The sequence below is a fragment of the Orbicella franksi genome, chromosome 1 (assembly GCF_964199315.1).
Source record: "Orbicella franksi chromosome 1, jaOrbFran1.1, whole genome shotgun sequence".
In the NCBI taxonomy this organism is placed as follows: Eukaryota; Metazoa; Cnidaria; class Anthozoa; order Scleractinia; family Merulinidae; genus Orbicella; species Orbicella franksi.
Genome location: NC_138145.1, coordinates 33,664,648 through 33,689,233, shown reverse-complemented (window position 1 = coordinate 33,689,233; position 24,586 = coordinate 33,664,648). Strand labels below are relative to the sequence as shown.

General features: G+C 36.8%; 1 protein-coding gene across 6 annotated transcripts in view; it reads left to right on the top strand.

Moving 5' to 3' along the window:
- Positions 1–24,586, top strand: part of LOC145479127 (putative E3 ubiquitin-protein ligase HERC1) — a 304,004-nt gene that overhangs the window by 168,923 nt on the left and 110,495 nt on the right. For 5 of the 6 annotated variants that reach the window (XM_081457404.1, XM_081457389.1, XM_081457421.1 and 2 more), the window contains exons 33-41: positions 289–594; positions 897–1,114; positions 2,643–3,385; positions 4,958–5,508; positions 5,997–6,084; positions 14,707–14,843; positions 16,715–16,989; positions 22,794–22,864; positions 24,350–24,586. The exon at positions 24,350–24,586 is cut by the window's right edge and continues 390 nt beyond it. In XM_081457404.1, the coding sequence (XP_081313530.1) occupies positions 289–594; positions 897–1,114; positions 2,643–3,385; positions 4,958–5,508; positions 5,997–6,084; positions 14,707–14,843; positions 16,715–16,989; positions 22,794–22,864; positions 24,350–24,586 (2,626 nt within the window). The remainder of the gene's footprint in view (positions 1–288; positions 595–896; positions 1,115–2,642; positions 3,386–4,957; positions 5,509–5,996; positions 6,085–14,706; positions 14,844–16,714; positions 16,990–22,793; positions 22,865–24,349) is intronic. The other variant, XM_081457396.1, reaches the window with a different exon arrangement.

The window sequence follows — 24,586 nt, the reverse complement described above, 5'->3', positions numbered from 1 at the left end:
TAATGTAACTTGTGAGTCTGAGTTGTCTGTTCCCACATGAACTGAATAGTCAACCCAGTCACTTGTAATAAAATACAAGTGTAGAATCGTAACCACTCAAACTTTATCAAGTGTCCAAGCAAGAATTGGCAATATATAGTACTTGTTAGTGAGTAGGATCTGGGTTGAGTCACAGGTATACAGTAAGTCCCTGACAAACAAAAAGTATTGCAGAGATCTTACTGGGTTGGTTATGCCAGTCTAGTAATGAAAGACAAGGAGCAAAAGCATATGAATTTTTTTCTTTAGGTGACATTAAAAGATGTGTACGTAAATGGCACCCCACAGGATCTTTTTCCTGGAGATCCAATTTGTGCCCCTATATGCACAGTACTTGCTGAGACCTCAGCTTCCTTAGTCAGGAGCCTTTCTTTGTACTCAATGTGGAAAGACCATGTTGTCAGCACTATCTTGAAGGGTTTTCAAGAAATAAGGCATGTCCTGCAGTTAAGCCCTGAAAAGGTAGAGTTGAGTAACAACAGCTTGAAAATGAGGTCTGCAGTCATTCAAGCAAATCAAGGAAATTTTACTGAAGATAATGAAGATAATACACAGGTAAGATGGCATAAACAATTGGGTATAACAATAAGAGTGTAAATGAGTTTTTCTGATTTGTTGGTTTTCTGTGGGACTTTTAAGCAAAAGGCTGTTTGATTGAAATGATATGATGGTAAGTGTGAAATTCAGTGAAGTGCTGTAGAGATGTTGACCATAAAAAGAAAATCCCAAATTTTGATTACTAGGTTCTATGTTCAAATTCGATACTTTTTTACTAAATTTTAGTCAGAAAGTTTGGGAGAGGCCTATGTATTAGTCTTTTTCTCCAGAAAATAATGAGTCATATTCTTCCTTTTCAGAGAGACAGAAATGCAAGTGAGTCAACATCACATAATCCAGTCCTTTGTTACTGTGTTTGGCCAGCCTTGGCAGTTATTGGTGGGATTGACTCTGGGCTGCGCATTGGTGGTCGATGTGTGGACAAGCTGCTGTCTAGAGAAGGAACGGTACTAGGTGCAAGCAAACCTGGCAGTAGGAGTGTGAAAGTATTGTGGGACGAGGGAAGTATTTCAGTCAGGTGAGGCAAAATAATGTGTTTTGAAGTTTCCAAGCTTAGGTTATAAGAGCACTTTGTCAAGTTTCAGTTGTCAATATATGTAAGTCAGCAATATATCTTCTATGATTTTATATACTCGTGTGTTGTCCATTATTCACATCCATGAACATTGAAACAATACTACACTTGTTAATTCTAGAGATTGTTAGATACAATGTGGATGTGGTTCTTAACAATGCTCCATGTCTGATATGTTATTCAGTTGTTTCTTGTGGGTCTTCAATATCATCAGGTCTTGGATGTCTTTGAGGGTGTCATAATACCATACATGTACGTACATTTAGGCCCAAAAACTTGGCCTGTAGGAGAATTGTTTTTAAGAAAGGTACATCTGGCAGTTCACTGTAAATTGTCTCAGTTTTTTTCCTCAAAATGTTCTCTAAACCTGTCATTTAATTTCTTGATTAATTATTTTTGCCCTTATTCAACTGAACCCCAAAAACTATAAACTGAGTTCAAGAAAGTGATGTTGTGATCAGAGACACACAGAACATGGTGATGTGCTTCAATGATTTTGACAAATGCACTTTGTGCTCAATTTATTTGATAACAAAGTATGGAACTATCAAGAAATTGAAGGCTTTCGTGCAAAAAGGCATATCTTGCATTTTGGGCTGATTTTTATTTTTTGCAGGATTGAGCTAATTTTTGTCAGACTGACTTGTTTTGACATGAAAAGCATCATTAAGTAATTGTTTTTGTTGATTTGCGCTTCGTTTTGCGAGAAATAACACATGCAAAAAAACTCAGTTTTCCGAGCGGCATCTTTTGGAGCGAATCCTTCGGAGGTGGATTTTGACGCAGTGCAAACTTAAACGGTTACTTTTAGCAGCTTCCACAGCAGGGTTTTTTTAAAATAGATGTTTTGATTTTTGAAAGAAGTAGAGAAATAGACCGGAAAAAAAAATCGACCAGTAGTAGTAGATGCAAGTGAATATCATATCTTTCTCCACAGTTCAAATATATGATCTTTCATATCTTCCCTTGCATTCATCATCATCTATGGGTATATTACAAACTCACAACATGACCAGCTCTCAGTGGCTTAATAGCTCAGTTGGTGGAGCACTGCACCAGTATCGCAGAGGTCATGTGTTTGAATCCTGTTCAGGCGTGAATTTTTTTTCAGGCTTTTATTCACAATAATATTGTTTAAGTTGTGTTCATAACTGTCTTCATATTCTCCAGACTCTGCTGCCTCAAAATTGAATTTGGTTTTTACATGTACAAGTATTGTATATTTGGTATCGGTTTTGTATGATAATCAACAGTTAATCTAGTGTGACTCTCAGAGTGAGGGTAGTCCTGAAAATGGTGGTCATTAGTTACATGTACATTTCAGACAAGACATTTCTTTTTTAATTTTTAAGGCACTTAAAATTTAATTTTATCAAATTTAATTTCTTAACCAATAAAGAATGTATATTTGATGGCCACCATCAGTCCCTTACTTCACACACTGCCTTTCCCTTTTTTTCTCCCAATCCAGTGACACCTTGGCTTCAAGCTTAGAACCATTGGAAGCTCTGAAATTTGATGCACGTCTCCTAGCCAACCTCCCCTTTGAAATACTCCTTGACTTGTTGGCACTGAGTGGTTTACTGAGTGAAAGAAATGGCTCAAATTTCCATCACTATTCCACTCTTGAGAACAGTGAATCTCTAACTCGTAATAATGGTGGTTTGCAGAAGCCTCTGGATGCAGATTCAAATGGAACAAGAGATTCTAATGATCCATATAGAGTGAGGCACGCAACTGTTGATGGTGAAAACAAAGACATTCTTCACCAAAGTGACAGACTTTATGAACGACCAACATTACTACAAAATACCAGCAGTGATACTGTACCATCGGTACCTTTGCAAGATAATATTGCAACAAGGAGAAATTCATGTAGCAAGCCGGAGATGACAAGCATTGTTAAGCCACTTTTAGAAGTGTCTGCCTTGAAATCACTTACTGTTTTACTCAGCTCAAATGGACTTCTGGAAACACTGACTACTGAGGTCTATGTTCAAACCTCAACCTCAAGTAAAGAACATTCTCAGCAGAAGTTGAATTTGTTACAGACATTGTTGAGGAGTATGGTGTCTTATGCAGTTTTGCCATCTCCTTTTAAAGGGGTGGTCATTTTAAGGGACTTGGAAAGGGTGCAAAGTGTGCTTATGAGAATGCCATCTTCCATTTATTCTAACAGAGAAGTTGCAGTTGAAAGGAAAGCAGCATCTGAAGGTTATATGCAGTTTTGATATCTGTTACTTAAAGGAGCTGAATACAGTTTTTGATACCTGTGTTTCATTCACCTTTTTCTCTAAAATCCTTGATTCTTTGGTCACCAAAAATGGCAGCATTAGCAAGTTAACAATACAAACTTTGGTTTTTGGATAGTTAAGCTGACGTATGTGCTGTTGCCATGGCAACGTCAATAAATATAAACAGCCCTTTAAAATAGTTCTCGTTTATTGGCAAAAAATTTGGTCATTAGATTTTCTTTACAATTTGCATGCAACAAGCTTGTAACGATGCTTACAAGTTAACACTATTCAAATAATAATAATAATAATCTAACAGAGAGATCTTTAATTATCCCTTGTTGAAGGTTCACTGGAATATCTAAAATTTCCTCTGTTAAAGTTCAATTTTTTTTTTTGAATACTCCAGTTACTTATTTCCTAAAGTATTTTTGTGGCAAGTTTCGTAAAATTCTAATGAGTGGTTCTCAAGGAAAAGGCATATTTCCAAGAAAGCTATTCTGCATTCAATCGCAATTTTTTGACTTACTACGCATGCACTGCATTTAACTGGGTTCTTTCGATTACAAAGAAAAATCTGAGAATTGCTGAGTTCTTTGCATCAATACCTTTTCTAACACACCTTTGTAATAAAGGACTAAAACCATCAGTACACTCTTTCAATTATGAAGCAAAATAGTGCAGATAGCACAGGCATTGAGCAAATAAACTGATTGCTTTATCGACACCATGTTTGTTTTTTGCAATCCTGAATCGCTTTAGCAAGAGCGCATGCGAAAACTGTGTTCGGCCACCTTAAGCTAATTTACTGTTACCATAATTTGAATTTCATGATTAAATGCCAGGCCTCAAGGCAAATACAGAATCTGGAGAGTACAGTATAGAGTTGTAAATGTTTTCTATAATTATTATAAAAGGACTAAAACAATACCTACTTGGCTAAATGGGATGCTATTCTATTCCACCAAATTGGTTAGTAACCAAATATTTCCCTACAATAGGTTTAGAGAGGGACTTTGTTACGTAAGATAACAACAAAGTGACCTCACCCATGGCTCAAATCCTGACCATTGCATTGAAAGTCTAGTTCACTTAACCGTTGTCATATTTGTATACTATGCAAGCTGGAGTCATTTCCAATAATATTCTCAAAGTATTTAACATGTATAACTGTCTATGGAGGGGAACATCCAGTTGTATTGTAGGGGACACATGGAAGTCTTTTCGTTACCTTATCAGTTGCTAAGAGATGCAGATTTCAATGAAATACTTGTATTTACATGTAGGACATACATTGTATTACTATCACCACTTTACTAATATTACCTTACTAGGTCATAAAAAGGCATATACATTATAATTCAGTTTAGATGAGCTGCTTGTTGAAAAAAAAAATGCAACTTTGTCAAAAAATCTATGATGAGGTTCCACATGTACAAACTACCAAGCTGGTGCAAAATGAAATATTATCAAAAGATTAAAAACAGAGTGGTGTAATGTAGTCTTAAGTTACAATGGTAAAAAATGTTGCTGATTTAATTGTTTCATATAGCAGAAACTTTGAGCCCATTGCAAGAAAGCAAGGACAACCAAGGTGACCAGCAAAGTGCACTTTGCTGTACTTCACAGAACTCTACTTCAGCAGAAGACCACTTACCAAACAGTAGCCGATCCAGCTCCTCCAACTCCATAGGCTCTCCGCCAACACAAAATGCAGATTCTGAAGACATGGGATCAGCTCCTGAACAGGAACATCCACCTGAGAGGCAGTACAGCCAGGCTTTTATTGAAGAGCTCTCCTCTCAGTTAACTGCCCCTAAACCTGTTGACGTAACTTTACAAAATGCTAGTACATCAGCTGGTGAACCTTCCACCCATTTCCCTTGTCCAGCCTCTCCACCAACCTCATTACCAAGGGCATTGCATGAAATAGCAGCCCTCTCATCTCTCCCTGATTATGCTCTGCCTCTGTTAGAGATGGGCTTTTCCAGGAGGCATGTTATTCAAGCCATGATGGCCACAGGTACAAGAGAGAGAGCTGATGCCCGCAGAATCAACATGTTGGTCACATGGTTGCTGGAGCACCCTGTTTCTGATGATGGGGTTAGTGATGAGTGAGAAGCACAGTGAGGTCTTTGTATCTTGATTGTAAGCCAATTAGTTTACATACTCAGTGACCTAGCGGCAGTTAGTCGGGTAGGGATGAAGTAAGCCTGGCAAAAATTACAGTGTATAGCAGGGAGAGTTTACAAGAATATATATTACATGGCATGACAGTACGACATAAGTTTTGTGTGCCGTGAGGATACGTAAAAGTAATGGGCTCTAACACCCTTAGGGTGTAGCAGTATTGTTTTGAGATGACCCAATCTATATTGCCTTTGTTTTAGTGTAGATCACTTTTAATCTTGATGCTTTTTACAGCTGATCTAGTAATTTTACTTTAGGTGTTGTATGGATTCCTTTCTTAGGTTACAGAAGGTAGGGAATATGACATGGAGAGGACACAGGAAGAGGATTTCGTTTACTTGTATGTTTGGGATGTGTTAAATGATGTCTTTTGGTGTTTACTTGTTTTTTATGTGTTATAGGATGATGAAGATTTAGACAACTGTGAGTCCAATGATGAAATACCTACAGAACCAGAGGCTTCACCACCCACTTATCAAATGGAAATTGGTAAATGATGTTACAAGTTTAACTTAGAATTGGCAAGTGTGTTGTATATTACTCTGAGGTACAGTATAGTATACATCTTCAGGTGGTCAATGTAGAATGCTAGTCAAGAAATGCAACATTCTATTACACTGCAGTTAACACATCACTGTATTAGAGCTTGGCACATATTTTAAAGACTGCACTGGGGTTGAGGGCAGACAGACTAATTTTAAAATGAATGTGACAGTCTCAAATAGTGCAGAGTGCAATTGATAGCTCTGAGGGAGGTACTAGATACGAATCCCTGCTTGGTTAACTTTCGGTTTGTATTTACCTTTGGTAGTCTGCTAGGGCTTTTCCCCTTAGCAGTGTGTATGTTTCATGGCTTTATTTTCATTCAAGGTCCAAAATTTACTTACAATTACTGTTTGTCACAACAGCTTTTAACTTTTACTCTGGTGTTTTATGTTGATTTTTGTTCATTTTAAATTTATGCCAACATTGGTAACTTGATACTTTTATTGTTTTCCTCACAAAGGTTTGTCAAATGAAGTCCTTTTTTTGTCAAAAACACATGGAAGATTTGCTTGTTTTCTTTTTTGCTGCTAGTGATAAAGGAAAGAAAGTTAAAAATGTGATGAAGAAATGGAAGAGGAATGATTTTGTTTTACTCAAGACAAATTTTCTTTCCACCGATAAACAAGAAGTAATTTAATTATCAGGTAGTCACGGAATACCACTTTCTTTTTCTGTTGCCACCTTTGTTGTTAACAATTTAAAAAATTCAAAATTAATACACAATGATATCGATTGATACAACTGAGAAGCATTTCAACGAGAAGTATCGAAGGTAAACCGCACTACTTGCCCGAGATTATATCCTACATTGGTGAAGGAGTCTCCTCAACGACTGATTAAATTAATTTGGGCTTTCATTACGTGTCACGGAGTCTGCAGCAATATTTGAGCACTTTCCTGGTTTCTTTTGTGGGAAATTTACAATTATTTTGAAGAGAATTAATGCCTCTAACTCAGGAACTTTGTGGTATCTCTTACAGACACGATTAAGGCAAGAAATAAAAAAGCCGCTAAGGAGAAGTAATAGGTTTCCCTTCTTTATGTGAACCCTGACAAACACACTATTTTAGTTTGAAAACAGCAGATGATAATTGTTGAACCAACCTATGGGTAATTCTTAGTGATATGCAGCCACCATGATAATGTTTGTGTTTTGCACGAAAAAGGGAGAAGTGGTGCTACCTGAAAAATTACGCCATCCTCCATCACATCACATGACAAAAAAAACCCGTGTGGAAACATAGTGTATAACACTAACAATGCTAGAACATATGCGTCTTACATGTTGATTTCTACCATAACAAAAAGCACTCAACATTATTTTGTGTGTGATCCCATATGAAATGTATCTTCCACCAAAAAAAAAGAAGACAAGAAGGCTAACTAATTTGTGTATGTGTTTAGAGAAAATTGGTTTTGTTCTAAAGAGAACAATACCACAAGGAGAGCAAGGGGTTACCTGAAACAAATAATATGTTACTTTGTGATGTTCACACACAACTAGGTGGAACATTTTTTTTTATAGCAGATAGCAGCCCCCAAAACCTTCCCAATAGTGCACTCTGCTCTAACAAGTTTTTAAAGACAGGTTTTGCATTCCTGAAAAAAAACATCAGAAGTGTAGCAGCTCTTGTAAGCCTGTAATTCTCTTCATTGTTAGCAGCGGTTATTGTTTTAGGGCTAGGGGCATCGTTTCTGTTGTTTGCTCTTTTGTTCTCTCAAAGGGTAGCAAGCCATTCGTGTGAGACCTTATGAGAGCTGCTACATCACCCAGAAACATGCCTGTTCATGTCTCTAAAAAGTGTCTTGCACTTTTTCACTTTTTTTCTATTAGCTTATAATTTAACTTCATTTGCAAGGAAAATATCTCTTTCATGGAGCTTTAATTGATGCTTAGGGTACCATGGTAGGTGAATTTTTATGACAAATGCAAAAGTAGTTTTTGTTTTGCTGTTTAAATTGAGAAGACTGAGATAAATATTTTGCAAAAAGAATGGGAAAAAACTTTTTTTGCCTTTTTAGATAAAGAGAAAAACTATTTTTGAATCTCATTAACCTCTTATGGCACATTAACAAGTTCTATCACCTCTAATTAAAATTTACTGCCAGTTGTAACGTGTAATACAAATTGCGCTGTGATTTTTCATTTGAATGAAAGAGACGTGCACGCGAACTGTTTTCGATCCGGTTGTTTCATCGCAAGTTAGCTTTCGTTCTTGTCAAATTTTCTTTATGTCAGGATGAAAACTTTCACCCATTTTCGTCTTCAAAGAAGCTGAAGAGGCAAAAATCTGGTGGAACCCACAGGTTCAGTGTAGAACAAACAAGAGCTTTGGCTCTGAGTGACCATGGCTTGTACTTTAATGAAGGAACTCAAGGACACTAGTCCCGCCAATGAAGCTGAAGGACAAACTACAACAAGTGCTAGTTGCATGTAATTGCTGGAGAACGGACACAGCTCTGAAACTTCCACAATGAGAGAGTCAAATGCAGATGTAAATGTGGAGCCATAGGACAAACTTCATTGAAGGACTATTGTTAGGTCCGCTTGCTGGTTCCACCTCCAGATTTCCTCTATTTGGCTTCTCGAGGCATGGTTTCACAAAATGTCTGGAGAATGAAGAGGCCTGAACTTGAGCAACTTAATACCAATGCAGCCGTAAAAAAATCACAGCAGTTTACATTAAGATTTGTATAAAGATTTGGTACTTTGTTGCTTCTCAGGTGATAACACTGTGATGGGTTTTTGTACCAGAATTGTAGACGTCTGTTTATTTTAAGTTGCTATAAGCCATTGTTGTTGTAAACTGACCCATGTCGACGTCTGTTAGTGCGTCATCAAATCTTACCTGAGGGGATTTTTTCACTCCTAACTAATCATACCAATGTCATAAGAGGTTTTTCATCTTTTTCTTGATAAAATTAAACTGCATATAAGGATGAACATCCTTTGTTCGTTCACTCACGTTGTCCGATGGAATTGGCTGAAAATCAGCAGGCATGTTCTGGGATACCTTCAAAAAACAGTGTCGTGCTTTGTTTAATTTCACTTCTGTTTCAAAGTTAAGGCCTCTTTTGTAGAAGGAAACATCCCCTTTGCAAATATCAAACTTAAGGAGGGTGTAGAAAAAAAAAAATTCAAACCACCTCTGGAAAATCGCTGCCACTGTTTTTGAAGATGATGTGTGAGAAACCATTTCTGACGCTAATCACCACTCTGATAATTCATGCACGGAAGCAAACCAGTTTAAGCAAAGCAGTGTTTCTTGGTATTTCTTTTAATATCACTGTGACATTAACTTTTAAGAAAATTTGAAAGATATGGCTGTACTCTATAACTATTAAGCTTTCAAAAAATGTATAGGTTGATGGGGTGTTCTTTCAAAGCACCCACATCATGTGCAAGTAAGAGTGGGATTTCCCAACATTGTCAATCCTCCTACCATGATACCTTAAGAAGGCTTCATTCCTCTTGGGCCCTTCAGACTGTTAGTTGTCAGCATGAAAGACTGTTTTGGCATCCTTTAAGAAGACCTGCATTAATTTATTTGGCCTCCCCTTACAAGATACTGAGAAAAATTTTGTTATTAGGGATGAATTTCCCTCCTTTGCCTTAAAACAGGCGAAACTCTGATAAGTCTTCTCTAAAACTATCAATCTCCCCAAAGAACTGGGTCTTTCAAACAGAATGGTTCTAGAATGATCCCTACATGACACTCTTTTAACCCCAATCCTTGTACCTCCACCAAAATTAATATTCCCAAGCCTTTCCAAAAATTCCCTTTTTCTGGCCAAGATTAATCAACCAGCACCTGATTCAATGGGAGCAAAATAACTGCAAGTTCTGAAGTCTTCAAATAGGTTTTTGCTCAATCATGGTTACCTGTTGCCTTCCTGTTACAAAATATTTCACCCATATAGCAAGCTCAGCCATTCTGGCCCATCACATTGAGTCTTTTCCTCAGTAACTCAGTGTTACAGTCCCACAGTCGTCATTCCTTGGGATCCCTTAGATCCAAACAGGGTACATATCGTCTCCTTTTTGACCATGTGTTGCATTGCCAGCAGTACTACCAAGCATAAGGCTAAATTTTTTGACAGTGCAAGCTTATAAGAGTACATGTAGTTCATGAATCTCTCTAGTAAACTACATTGTAACAGTGTCTTTTCATAAGACCTGGTAAACTTCTGGAGGAAAGCCATCAATTCGTGGGCTTTTTCCTATGTAGTCCTGCTGTTAAGAGCCAAAAATAACCAGAATTGTTCATTTTGTGATAAAAGCATGAAACTTCCCAGGATGATTAACCTCTATAAGGTAAACATTTTCTGATATGGAGCCATCCCAAATTTACACCCAGAACCACGCTACGCGCATGTCAAAAAATGACATATTAGGCTCCTACATGGGAACAAGGCTGAGTGAAAATGCTTATTTCTAAGCCTTCTCCGGAGTAATTTGCTAGATTTCTTGCTTTTTACTATGACAGCAACTTATAAAGTATCTGGGAATCGAAAAATTTGTCACGTGATTAGTCACGTGACCATATTTTAATAAACAATAAAATAATACCGAATATTGCATTAATACGATTAATAATTTTTTTCTCCTCTTCTTTCTCTTTTTTTTTTTGCTCGCAAATAAAAAGAAGTGATTATTTTGAACATTACAATATAGAGTAATAAGATATTCAAACTTAGAAACTTGTGTTTCGGCATGCGCAATGTCATATTGGGGTTTTGCATCAAATCGAAGCCGAGACAAAGGATGGATCTATGTTGGCTACTGAGGTGATTTGCTTAAGTCTGGCTTAACGGGATATAACTAATTTCGGTGCGTAATTCAAGGGAAAACTCTTGATTGGTTTAAATCGTATTTGACTAATCGCACACAATGGTGCTCCTTTAATGGCTGTCTCTCTGACTTCACCACTCTTAAATGTGGTGTGCCACAGGGAATGATACTTGGTCAGTCCTCTTTTATTTCTAATTTATGTTAACGATTTGCCTAACTGTCTATCATTTAGCATACCTAGAATGTATGCTGATGACACCCACATTACTTATACTGGTTCTGATTTGCATCCGATTCAGTCTAGTCTATCTCACGACCTTAAAAAACTAAGGAGATGGCTTGTGTCTAACAGACTTACCTTGAACGCTACAAAAACGGAATTTATATTGATCGGCTCCAGGCAAAGATTAAGTACTCTATCTGATACACTCGAACTCTCCATCAATAAAGTTCCGGTTGAACAAGTTTCCCCTGCGAAATCACTTGAAGTAAATGTCAATGAAAATCTAACGTGGCATTCCCACATCAACTGTGTAAAAAGATCGCGTCTGCAATTGGAGCCATAAATTCAGCTAAGGTAATTCCCTCGAAATTGTTCTACTATCAAACTTTTTTTTGCAACTTGGCATAATTAACATTCATGATATGAACATTAAAAAAATACAATTAAAAAATGGGGTCAACGTGCTTGTCAACGTGTCAGCACGCTCTTAAAATGGGGTGTTTTTACTGGTTGCGCGTTAAAAATTCGAATCACCTTCACACAGAATTGAATTAGGTAGCTGCCAGTTTCGCCGCATGGTGAGTTTGCCCCCACCGAGTTCGCCCCTACATCAACTCAACTTGATTGAGTTCGCCCCCAACCAGATCGAGTCGCATATAGAGATAACTCCTCGTTCTTTTATCCACTACCTCATTAGATTACTGGTGGCGAGGAAACTTTGCTTGGTGGCTAGGTGACTTCGCTTGGTGCGAGGTGACTTCGCTTGGTGGCGACCGAGAGTTCGTTGGTGGGGAGACTCCCTGATGGCGAGATGACATAAACATACATCGACTGAAATGGTTCTTCGAAAACGGTTAATAACTCGATGACAACTACGTCAACGCGAACACAAAATTTTGGGGCGAACTCAAAATAGAAATTTTATAGTGGGGGCGAATTCTTTGCGGGCGAACTAGCCATGGGGCGAAACCAGTATCATTCCAGATTTAAGTCTTGGTTGCTTGAAAGACACAGAATTTTATGTTGAAAGTAAAGCTTCTTTTATTCACATAAGCAGTATTTCTTCATTCAACAGTGCTCATTTAAGAGCTTGAGAAAAGGAGCATTTATTTCGCTATCAAGCTTAGTTCGAGGGAAATCTCTTACGTTTTGCACGTACACGGGCTCATGACTTAGGGATACGCAATGCAATACTAAGGAATCACCCTAAGTCATTTGTGCCTCAATCTACCCTACTCTGGATATGCAACTCACTACCTCAACGTCACTTTGAATACTGCAGCCTAGTCTGGGGTAATTGTGGCAAAACATTATCTAACAGGCTAGAAAAACTGCAAAACTGTGCTGCATGAGTAATAACTTCATTGGGCTTTGACGCTGATCTCGATTCCTTGTTTCACAAACTCAGCTGGAAAGACTTGCAATTTCAATGTCAAATTCAGAAAGCTCTGATGGTTTTCAAGTCTTTAAACGGTCTGGTTCCCGAATATCTCACTTCTAAATTTTTAACACAAAATGAATCAAATCATGCTCTGAGGGACTCGAATAACAAACTTGTTGTTCCCTTTCCGAGAACTAACTACGTAAAAAATAGTTTTAGTTACAGCGGCGCAACCATTTGGAACAGCTTACCCTGTAATCATGGAAATCAGGTTTATAAGTAGACTGTTGTTGTAAGTTAATATGATATTAGGAGTAGAATTTTAGGTTTAGGATCTTAGACATGTTATTGGAATTTATTGTACCCGATGAATTTTTACCGTATATAAGTAACGATTAAAGATTAAAGATTAAAGACAAAATTTCCTACAGACATAAAATATACCATCCAGTAGGTCGTATTGCAAGTTTCCTTGTTTGCTCATTTAAGTTTAGAACGTACTTTAAAAGCAACCTAAACAGATTCATAGGCTGCATTATCTAAATTGACATGATTGATGTATTTTACATTTTAATGCTATTTACATTTTTTCTGCATTTCCTTTGAAAAATACTGTAGCAAAGTGATTGGAAACTCTTGTTCTCTTACAAAATTAACATATGCTTGAAGGCTAATCTTGGCTGTACCGGTTTGTGCAGTTGTGATGGAAATTACAACTAAAAGAACCTTTATTCAGTCAGTGCTTTTAAAAGCAGGCTTAGGAACGTTATAGCCAAAAAAAGCTGTTTTTTCAAAACGTTTCCTTCAGACTAAAAAGTTCAGCTAGCGTTGTGACATACCTGATCTATTCCGGCATATTTGAAAGTTTCAAACACAAAATAGAAAAGGTGTCTCAATCACAGTAAGCAAGTAACTCAAGAAAATCATGTCAATCAAACCTATATAAATTGACTCTGTATCTCAGCCTCGATTTGATACATACTTTTGTCTGATATTACGTTTTTTGGCACATCCAAAGCATACATTCAAGGTTTGAATTTCCTAGTCTAGATAATAGAATCTACATCGCAAATAATAGAACTGGTATGTAAAAAATCATCATCATTCATCATCATCATTTTATTTCTTGATAAAACCTACATTTTACAGTTGGATTGGCCCACGGATAGCTATGCTAGTCTAGGACGGCCAGTCTATCAATAGTTACAAATGATTTAATCATTATTATTATTATTATTACTTTTATTACTATTATTGTTACTACGATAAATAGAGAAAAATAGAAAGTTAGAAAAAAAGTGAATAAAATAAAAAGAAAAAGTGGGAAAAGAATGTGATTTGATAGATAATATTTGTTTGTTTGTTTGTTTGTTTGGCATTTTAATTTAGAAATGATCCTGCGAACCATTTTTAATTCTGAGTTTGAATGATTTCTTTGGTAGTTCTAAAAATGGTAATGATTTCATCAGTGCGTATTGCTTTGCTGGTAATTGAACATAATCGTCACGTGACTATCACGTGACATAATTTAAGACTCAAGGCAATAGTTAATTTGTTGTTGTATTAAAAAAGCAAGACACTAGGCATAGTAGTCCCAGAAGGCAAAAAAATTTGGTATTTTGCATCAGCCTCGTTTCCATGTAAGGGCCTTGTATGCCATATTTTTGACATGCGCATTCCATGGTTCTGGAAGAAAATTTGGCATGGCTCCATATCAGGAAATATTTGTCTTATAGAGGTTAGTAACCCTGCCAAGTTTGATGCTTTTATCAAAAAACTAACAATTTTGTCCCTTAACAGCAGGACTAATGCTCTTGAGGGCATCTAGAAAACATTAATTGCCAGAGATCTCATCTTCACATTATTTTGGTTTCTTAAATATTAATTCTTGGCCTAGGTTGACAGATGTTCAGGATTTATGCAAGTCTTTATATAAGAATGTAGTGTTTCATAGTACAATCTTTGCACCTTGATTATCTCTATTTTCTTGGTTATTTGCTATGAATCTTTCAAGGTTAATTTTTCCTGAATTTATCTCGGTTTCTTGGTTTCACAATTTGTGTACAAATGGAACATATGTAAGCAGAATTTAGAGACTTGATAATAATTTATATTATATCAAATGTAACGTTTGTGAATAGTGTTAATGAAGTGCTTTGCTGCCGGTAGATGAAAGTGAACAGACAGCAGTGAGAGGCTCTGTCGAAGTAGAAGATGTGACGCACGAAATAATTGATATGGATTTAGATGATAGTGACTTTGAACCAGGAACTGATAGGGAGCTTCTTGGATTGTTCTTTCCAGAGGTGAGGATTGTTTTCTTTGGAGTCTTGCAGCATAAAGGCCATTAGAGCTTCCTATTTTGATATAATAATTTTATGATAGCTATGATATTCAAAACATACTGAAACCTGAACAAAGCTGAAAATGGAATGTAGTCTCTTTCCAAAACTCAAATAGTTTGAGCAGTTTTTGTCTCATGATCTTTCATTCTTGAAAATAATAAGCATGACTCTGTGAAAATACTCTGATCATAAACGAGCTCCATTTGGGTGCTTTAAGGTGGCTCAATAGTTTCCACAATATTTCAGCACTTTTTTTAATGAATAAATACTACCAGTCTTTTTCAGCCGATGCTGTTATAATGGTGTCAAACAAATTATGCTCATTTTTGTGATGCAAAGGTTACCATAGCAACTTGATTACCAGTTAAGGGCCCACCCTTAATTTCAGCTTTTAATGATTATATTGTGAGCCCTATTTTTTATTTCCTAGTTGTCATCAGCATGTTAAAATAAATTATTTTTGCCAAGTTGAAAGACATTCCTGGTGTGGGTTTAGAGCCACTCTAATTTTTCTAATGTTTGTTGTAAAAAGCCACCCCCCAAGACTGAAAGGAATCGATAATTACTACTGTGAGCCAGCTTATGCAGCTATCAATATTAAGCCACTGGGGGGAGGCCGGGCAAAGGCGGGGGATTTGAACTCCGATCATCTTTTCAGTTCAAATGCCCAACCCCAGGGAAATTAACCTTGGTTAAAAGATTGCAAATTCCCCATCCCGGGGATATTAGTGTTGTTCAAAAGAATGGAAATTCTCCATCTCTATCTAGGAAAAGGCATAGGTCTGTCAAAAAAAAGAATTAAACATCAAAAAGTTGTAAATGAAAGGCTACAAAGCAACAACTTCAAAATGCAACGTCTGTTTAATATAAAAATGTCACCTAATTTATTTTAAAATTGTGACGACTGCCTAAACTTATAAGACTAAACAAGACAGAAACCATGGAAATTCTTATCACGACTAATGTCCTACACCATTTTGACATTTTTATTACTTACATTTTAAACAGAAACGATGGAAATAAAATGTTAACCTATATCTGTAGTAGAGAAATATGAAAAAAGCTCTACAGTATAAGAGGACTCAAGATCTTAGATGTATTCACTAATTCATAATAATACACTGCACGTGGTAGGCTCATAAAAATGAAGTTCAATCATTCAATTTTGTTTTAGCACTAAAATTATAACCATGCTTAGAAACAACCTGCATTGCAAATTGAATGTATGAAGGTGAATTCAGAACACTATCCTGTAAGATGTTTTATAATTTCAATTGATTTGAGCTTAAATTAAAAACAGCCTTGTGTTATGTAGGATTCGGAAACTTCTTTCCATACACAACTTTCAAAATACAAATCAATGACATTTAGCAATGGAGTTAACCTTTAACTAAGGAAAAACTAAGATCTGTAACAAAGGCCTTGTTTACAGAATATCTGTGCACAGCAATGTTCAGTTCAACACCAAACTTCTGAGCATCTTATGGACAGTCAGCGATCTGGAACATTGTTTTCTTCCAATTCTGTACAGTTTGTTTCCAGTTATTCTCGGTCATCCAAGATGGCGGATATCCATGGCGTCTTTAGGGCCCAGTCTACTAATGGTTGAAGTCAAAAGTTCTGACCCCCGGGACTCAGCGAATGATCAGAAGTCCCAACCACGGGCAGACTTGTTATGTCAAAACCCCTGCCTATGCCCGGCCTCCCCCCCCCCCCCAGCAGCTTAACATTGATAGGTGCATTAGTTTTTAAACTTACCATTGCAATCTATATTTGTTATGGTAGTGGTGTCCTGGAGACTTTGATTGTAATTTTACACTGTTCCCTTTCAGCTGGCCAGCCATTCATCTGATTCGACAGCAAGGTGTGATATTTGTCAAGTAAGTGTTCAAAACATCAGTCGGCACATGCACAGTTCTCATCCAGGTTGTGGAGGCAACTGCAGTCGTCATGGTTACCGAAGTGATGGTGTTTACACTGATGGCTGGTTTGGTGGGACTTGTGGAACTGGACACCCTTATTACTTGTTATGTCCTGAGTGCCATAAAAGACACGCTGCCAAAGCTGAGGAGACAAGGACACTTACTGCCTTAAAAGGAACAAAGTTGTAAGTCAACTGACAGTTAGAGCTATGTCATGTCAAAACATAGTTGTTGTCAGTGTTACCAGCCAAGACATCTAATATGGCAGGCAAAATGAACTTTGTGTGTTTTATTTTACTCAAAACACAAGAGCAGCCGTACTAATTTGTTTTAGGGGAGGGCTGGTGTTAGTGTCTGCTTGTTTTGTTAAGGTGGCTCAAAATAGTTTTATGGTGTGCGTAGCCTGGGTTCTAATAGCGTGTTCGTGAGTTATAAAAACCCACAAAAGCCCACTAAGCAATGTAAACAATATGGCATCTGTAGTTTTTTTTCGCCTCCTTTTTGAGTGCCGCTTTAAAGCTCATGGGCAAGTATGTTTTTTTTTAATACCGGTAATTTGCTTCCATCTATCAGGAATTCCTCTCCCTTGGTTACTTCCTCACTTCAGCATTAAAAACTTCTTTGAAAAGTTGCCTAAACTTGCCTAAAAGACACTCAACATTTGGTCTTCTCGAGACACATCTACCCTACATATGGAAGAGTAAATATAGTCAAAACATTGGCAATATGCAAACTAACTTTTATCTGCAGCGTGTTTGAGACTCCAAATGGGTTTACTGACGAAGTAAATAACCTAATATTCAATTATATATGGAACTATAAGAATCCAAACTAAAAAAACCAACTATAATTAAAAATGAGAATGGGTGGGGACTTGATACGTTAGATTTTACGTTATTTGATAAAGTGTTAAAGATAGTCTGGGTAAAGCGCTTGTGTGCTAATGATAAAAGACCATGGAAATTTATCCCACTATCCTTACTTTTCAATGTTGGCGGCAACCTTCTATGAAAACTTACTAAAATTCTATCAAGATATAATATTCCACTGGCAGAAAATTAATAGCACTAACCCAAAAACAAAAGGAGAAAGACAGTGTTTGACCACATTTCCCAACACCAAGAAGAGAGTTGAAAATACAATGCGTAGCGGAGTATTTTTGATGAACTTTGAGGTGTTTGGAAAGGTGGTCAAACACTGTCTTGAGTGTTTGATATATCTTTTCAATCGAAACTAAAACTAAGGAGAAAACGGAGAATTAAAATTGTAAAAATCTATGCTAATCAAGATCAGATATCCAAACACTATCACGATCATGATTTCCTTTGTTTAAACTTGATGAATTATTAATGAGTTTGAGAAGTGCTAAATCAAATAATATGGAATAATCAGTTCATTTGAGTAAACAAGCATCTTTTTTTTCCCCTGGTTGGAAAAAAGTCGGCATTGAAAATCTCTCATGCCTTTTTGACAACGAAAGTAACACCTTGATGCCTTTTAAAACCCTAATGCAGAAATACAACATCAAGGGTAATTTTCTACTGTATTACAGCCATCTATCTGCAACACCACAGGAGTGGAAAACTATGCTAATGCAGGAATGTCTTCTAAAGTCAACTGAATACGTACCACTTGCAATCAAAAAGCTCACATGTGAAACAATTCGCAATGTTTTACTCAATCACCAGCACTTCCCTCCTCCAGCTGCAGAGAGAAGACTCAGTGAACGTGGCTTTATCTTTCAAGAAAGACAAAAGATCTATTCACTTCCTTTTTGTGTCCCAAATGAGGCAAAATTATCCATGTTTCAATATAAAATAGTTCATAATAATTATCCTGTGTACAAGTAAAATTCTGTACAAGATGAAAAAGAAGCAGCAACCTGATTGTCCTTATTGCCATGACATTGATCAGATACCATTCCATTTATTTGTGGAATGTTCAATTGCTAGATCCTTTTGGAACAAATTTACAACGTGGTACAACGCTGCATGTAAAGGAAACATTACTTTGGAGCAAAACAAAATTATCTTTGGTGTTTTAAAACACACATTGTCCGGTTTAACCCTAAATCACCTGATCATAATAAAATTGGAAAATCTTTTCTTTACATTAACGCAGTACAAGATGAAAAAAGGACCCAGTTCACAGATTTTGTAACCCTCATTAACGAAAAAATTGAATTAGAAAAATACACTGTGGTTACAGGGAATAAACTAGTTTCTTTTATTAAAAAATGGTCCAACTTTTTAAAAAATTAACTATTGGCGGCTAAGTGAACAAATACAAATATAATTGTTACTATCCATTTGTAAGTAACTTAATTAAACTTATCAAATTGTAAGTAATTGTATTGTATCGTAGTACAGTTTGACCCTTATTACTTAAGCGGCCACCTATTAAGCGGCCACCCTCCATTAAATGGCCACTTTCCAAAGTCCCGATTTATTTGTGAGTAAACTGTTGTATTTGATACCTCTATTCAACAGCCACCTCTATTAAGCGGCCGCGGCCGCGGCCACCTTTTTGTTGTCGCAAGTGTATTATTTATATGGTTTTTTACCTCCATTAAGCGGCCAGCAAATTATCTTTCCAAGCAAAATGGTGACATGATATAAGGTGATAACTGATAACAACAAGAAAACAAGAACTGCAATTTAATCTCCACTATAACAAGTCACAAGCCACGTACACGTGCAAACTTTTCACGTCTGGCGCTATACATACATAACAGTAGCTAACAACAGAAAGAGATGACCCACTGTTTTGTTACAACCAAAATCTGTACAATAAAACCTTATTACTACTGTACTGGAAATCTTCAAAAATCCTTGCTCCTCAAGATTTGATTTTAACCATTGAATTGAGATCTCATCTCCTGTGAAGCAGCACTCGCATGGAATTTCTAAACCCAAGCCAGCCCCTCTGTTTACGTGCTTGCCTTTCACAACAGCTCTTCCTTCTTTGTTGGCCTCTTGAGAAATTTTGTAAGCCTTAGGGCCATAAGCTAGGGAACATGTCCAAGAACTGTTTCGCCATCTAATTCATTCTCATTTCCTCCTAGACCTCCCACCTTCTCTTTTGCAGACAATTGCTACAGCATTGTGATCAACTGTGTTAAGTGGCTCTTGCTTGAGTTCATATTCATCGCCTGTATCCGGTGTCCAAATTTCTTGATATTCATGGTAACCTCTAAAGAAAGAATTCTCTTGTAATACGGTTACACTTGTTGATTCTTTTTCTGCCATAATCTTCTCCTCAGGCCAACAGAATAAACTTTGGACTGTCTGCTTACTGTCTTACAATAAATGGTACTCTAAATTTAAGCTGCATACAAATGTACATCAGATAATGCATTTCTATCCAAAGCAACTGTCATAAAAAGTGTTAACTTTTCCCGTGCCACTGCAATAATGTGAAGTAATGGATAAACGAGTGGGCAATTGTTTCCTTTATTAAATTGCAATTGATTTGCCCTGTCGTTGTGTAGCAATAGCTCACAATGATGGCTACTGATTGTAGCTCTCGTTCTAAAGACTTTTGTCAAATTTGCAGCCAGGAAACAAGTTATAGATGTTTGCATTGTGCCAAGCCAGTCTGCAACAGATCAAAAAGTTGTTCCGTAGCTGCCTCTGAGGAAGAACCTGGATGGAAGCCAGGGCACACTGTGTCAATATGCACTCTGTGTACAAATTCAAAGCTTAAACCTTGCGTCGAGGAACAGTCAGCTACACCAAAGGGAAACAATATTACAAAGGCAAAGGCGAAACAAATGTGCTCTACAACTTCCCAAAAGAAGTGTAAATGTCTTGACATTTCATAGAAAGTTAAAGTCTTCGAGATTGCAAAGCAGAACCCTAACCTTGGATCAAGGAAATCAGCTGACCATTTTGGAATAGGCAAGATGCAGATTCAAGCAATACTGAAAAACAAGGAGGTGATCATGGACACCTGTGCCAACAATGAAACTCTGAATCACGCAAAAAGAAAACGTTCATCCAATTACTCAGATGTGAATCAGGCTGTGTGTGACTGGTATACAATGTGTAGAAACTCTAACATCCCGGTTTCCGGTTCTATGCTCCAAGAAGAGGCGACGTTAATTGCAGAAAAATTAGAGATTTCCAATTTTGTCGCTTCCAATGGCTGACTTGAAAGATTCAAGCAGAAGTACAGCATCTGCAACAAAACAGTTGCTGGGGAAGCAGGTGATGTAAGTAAGCAGACGATGGAAAGCTGGAACGAGTGTGCAAGGGAAATTACAACTGGGTGGAGTGCGCACGATGTTTGGAACATGGATGAGACGGGTTGCTTTTGGTGTGGCCTTTTTTGTAAATGGGGAAGGGGAGAAGGAAGATACTGTTGTTATTGGCACGTCCGTCTGTCTAAGATGCCTTAAGAACTTACAGTCGCCAAGCTGGCCATACAGCTGCTCCTATTTCACCAATAGTAAAGTTTAGATGAATACAGAGATCATGACAACAATTCTGTCAAAGTTAAATCGCCAGTTGAAGAGCAACGATAGACATATCCGTCTGTTTATGGATAATGCTCCCTGTCATCTGCAAACTCTATCCGGACAGTTTTCAAATATCACCATTCAGTTTTAAACTTAAATATTTTGAGGATCAATCCTGATACGTCTAATATAGGATTCCAATTTTAGTGCACAATTAAATTCGTCATCTGGTTGCCATGGTAACAGGTTTTGGAAACAAAATATGATGAAATGAATCTGTGATGTCTCTTTCATTTTCTGTGGTAAATTTCATACTGGTACGATGAACCAAACTGTACTTAGAAGAGAATTTGTAAAACTTGTTTGGGGAAATGAAAACTATTTCGAGCCACCTTAACCTCAACACTCTCTCTCACTGTAGCAATAGTTGTAACACTGTGAAGACCATGTCTCTGTTACAATAATGATGTCACCCCTCACATCTTGTGTATTATAAAATAACTGACACACTACACATGCTCTGATTGGTCAAAAACCTATCATTTATTGTACCGGTAAACACATGGTTTCTGATACACAGCACTACGTGGGAACTAGAGAACTCAGGACACTAGCGAAAACATAGGCTCTATATAATTATATTTTTGGCTTGAACTGGCTAAGATATCAATAACAAAAATAACTTTGAAATCAATTTTCAAAGCAGTTTCTATTTCGAGATGAATTTTCGTGAGATTCATTTCTTAACAAGCAATCTTCAATTTTCATGGACATCACTTCATACGTGTAACTATCATGTAAATTACATGTATCATTGGAGGAAGCTGTATTTCATGTTGTCTATTTATGAAACACTATGTTTTGTATTATCAAATTATTTGGGCATCTCAAAAGATAGAAAAAGGTTAAACAAAGCACTGGTAAGTTTTCTTTTGGGGATATTCTTGCTAAGTTGGAAAATAAAAAGGATTATCATTCGATGTGTTTTGTTCTTCTTTTTCATTGGCTGAGAGCCAACCACATGACCTGCAAATAATTGCCTACAAATTGTGGTCTCTTCATGCGTAGTACCATCTAAATGTGTTTTGCTGCAAATAACATTCTGCTTATGCGTAATTGTAACTATGATCTCTGGTGAAAAATGGCAGATTGCTCCCCTCAGCTGTCAGGGAGTAATTTTAGTAAGAAAACAAATATTATTGGTGATTGAATGATAAATCAAAATTATTGAACTCGGTTATTGCAAAAATGCCTTTACATGCAAAGGCCTAATGGGCTTAGCTTTGAGATCGCAAGGATACAATTAGATAAGTAATGACCCTCGGGAGATCCAGATGAAGAGCCTGCCTGCAATTGCTTGTGGTTGACTGTTGTCATATAAAGGAGTTTCCCAATGAGCATTATTTTCACCAAACCAAATGAATTGAACGAACAAACAGAGGAAATTTACATAAACACAAAATGCAAGCTACCCCTGAAATGAACAGCAAACTACCTGAATGTAAATTCTTGATAATCAACCTTTTGTAGGTCATTAGATGATGCTCGCCTGTTGCTGGACGCTCCAGATTTACTAGGACCTTGTGAAACAAGTATGCAAGGTAAGGTTAAATCTATCATTTTACATCCACATGCACAATTTTTAGAACCAAAACTGTCTGAAAATTCACCAAAATCAACGTTAAGCAGTATAAGTCTAAATATCAATTTTGTTCATGCTTATGTGCAATGTATCTAGATCATAGTAATCAAATGATCATTATTGTGCAATATGGAATAGAATAGGAGCTTGTATATTTTTCAAAGACTGTAAAATGACCTCACCCTACAGCTTGTGCAATATTGTTGGCCTTTGAAAAATGTACTCATGCTTATTTATTACCAATTGCACTCAAAATCGTGTGATTACCTATACCAAATAAACTTGGCAGACAGTTGCTGAACTAAATTTTCAGTTATTCAAAAGACATGACTATAAGTGCAGGAAATTAAAAGCATTTGCATCAGTACGTGAGTAGAATTCTACTCAGTAAGGAGAGTAACATGAAATAACTTGAAGTTACATAAAGGATAATCACAATGTAGACAGTAAGTTCACCAGAGAGATATACCTGTAAACGATTGTTTACTCCTAGACGAGCATGGTGACTTATGTCTGTATATTTTTCCCACTATTTACATATTTTTACACTGTCAAAATTACTTTACATAACCAGAAAAAAAGTATAAATTGCTTCCATACATGTATATACATGAATACATTTGGTTTGGCACCCATTCTCTCTCTATAAAAGGCATAAAGCGCAATTTGAAGTGAGAATCACTGAAAATGTACTGTAAGCGTACTCCACTCGATACTCTTTAAGGTGGCTCCATAGGGTGATCATTTATGGCGTTTTGTGCGCAAGTGTTGTTTTGAATGCTGTTTTTGCATTCGATTTTACACCCAGTCCTCTCAAACTTATTACATGTCATAAGCAATGATTAAATAGTGTTTTACTCTCATCTCTGTTAAAATTTTGGGTTTTAGTCTTGAATTATAAATGCCCAAACAAAATTAATGTTTTTTACTTTTTTAAATAGCTGTACAGTACTTGTGATTTTCTTGATTTCGTTGGTGAAATCTTCCAAAATTTTCACAGCACATTGCATTTTGCGGGATACGAATTTTAAACACAAAAAATTAGGGTTTGTACAGGTTGTTGTTTTCAATTTTTGCAAAACTAGTCATATAGATTTCCCTGAAAAACATGCTCTGACTAAAGTGAAATATTTACTACCAGTCTGCCAAATGTTATGGAATTTCACGGAAGGGAAAATTCACTGTCAGTTTTGCTTTTTGTGCTCATGTTGACGTCATAAAATATCAAAAAACACTGACATTTTCCTTTGAGCGTGCGCAGATTATTTGACCTTTCATCCTCAGCACACGTGACATCGTAGAACTATAGGGAGCCACCTTAAGATATCAATATATCATAATTATTGTGACATTGGGAACACAGCTCACAAGAAATACGGTAAGTTAAGTAAGTGTCACTCAGTTTTTTTATGACTTCTCTGTACTGCCCTTTTTCTCAACATAGGTGATGCCAGTATTGAACCAAACAAACCGCAAAATGAAGAGGACAGTAAAGACAAATTCACTTTGCTAGGATTAACAGAATGTAAACCTGTACCTGGTCCTGCTGAATTTGCAGTGGATGACCCTCTTGGCAGATGGGCCATTAATAGAAATATTGCATACCATACGGGTATATCCCATGTTAATAAGTCCTCTGAAGAAGGAACAAGAAAACCCCTTGGTGAACAAGCTGCAGCAA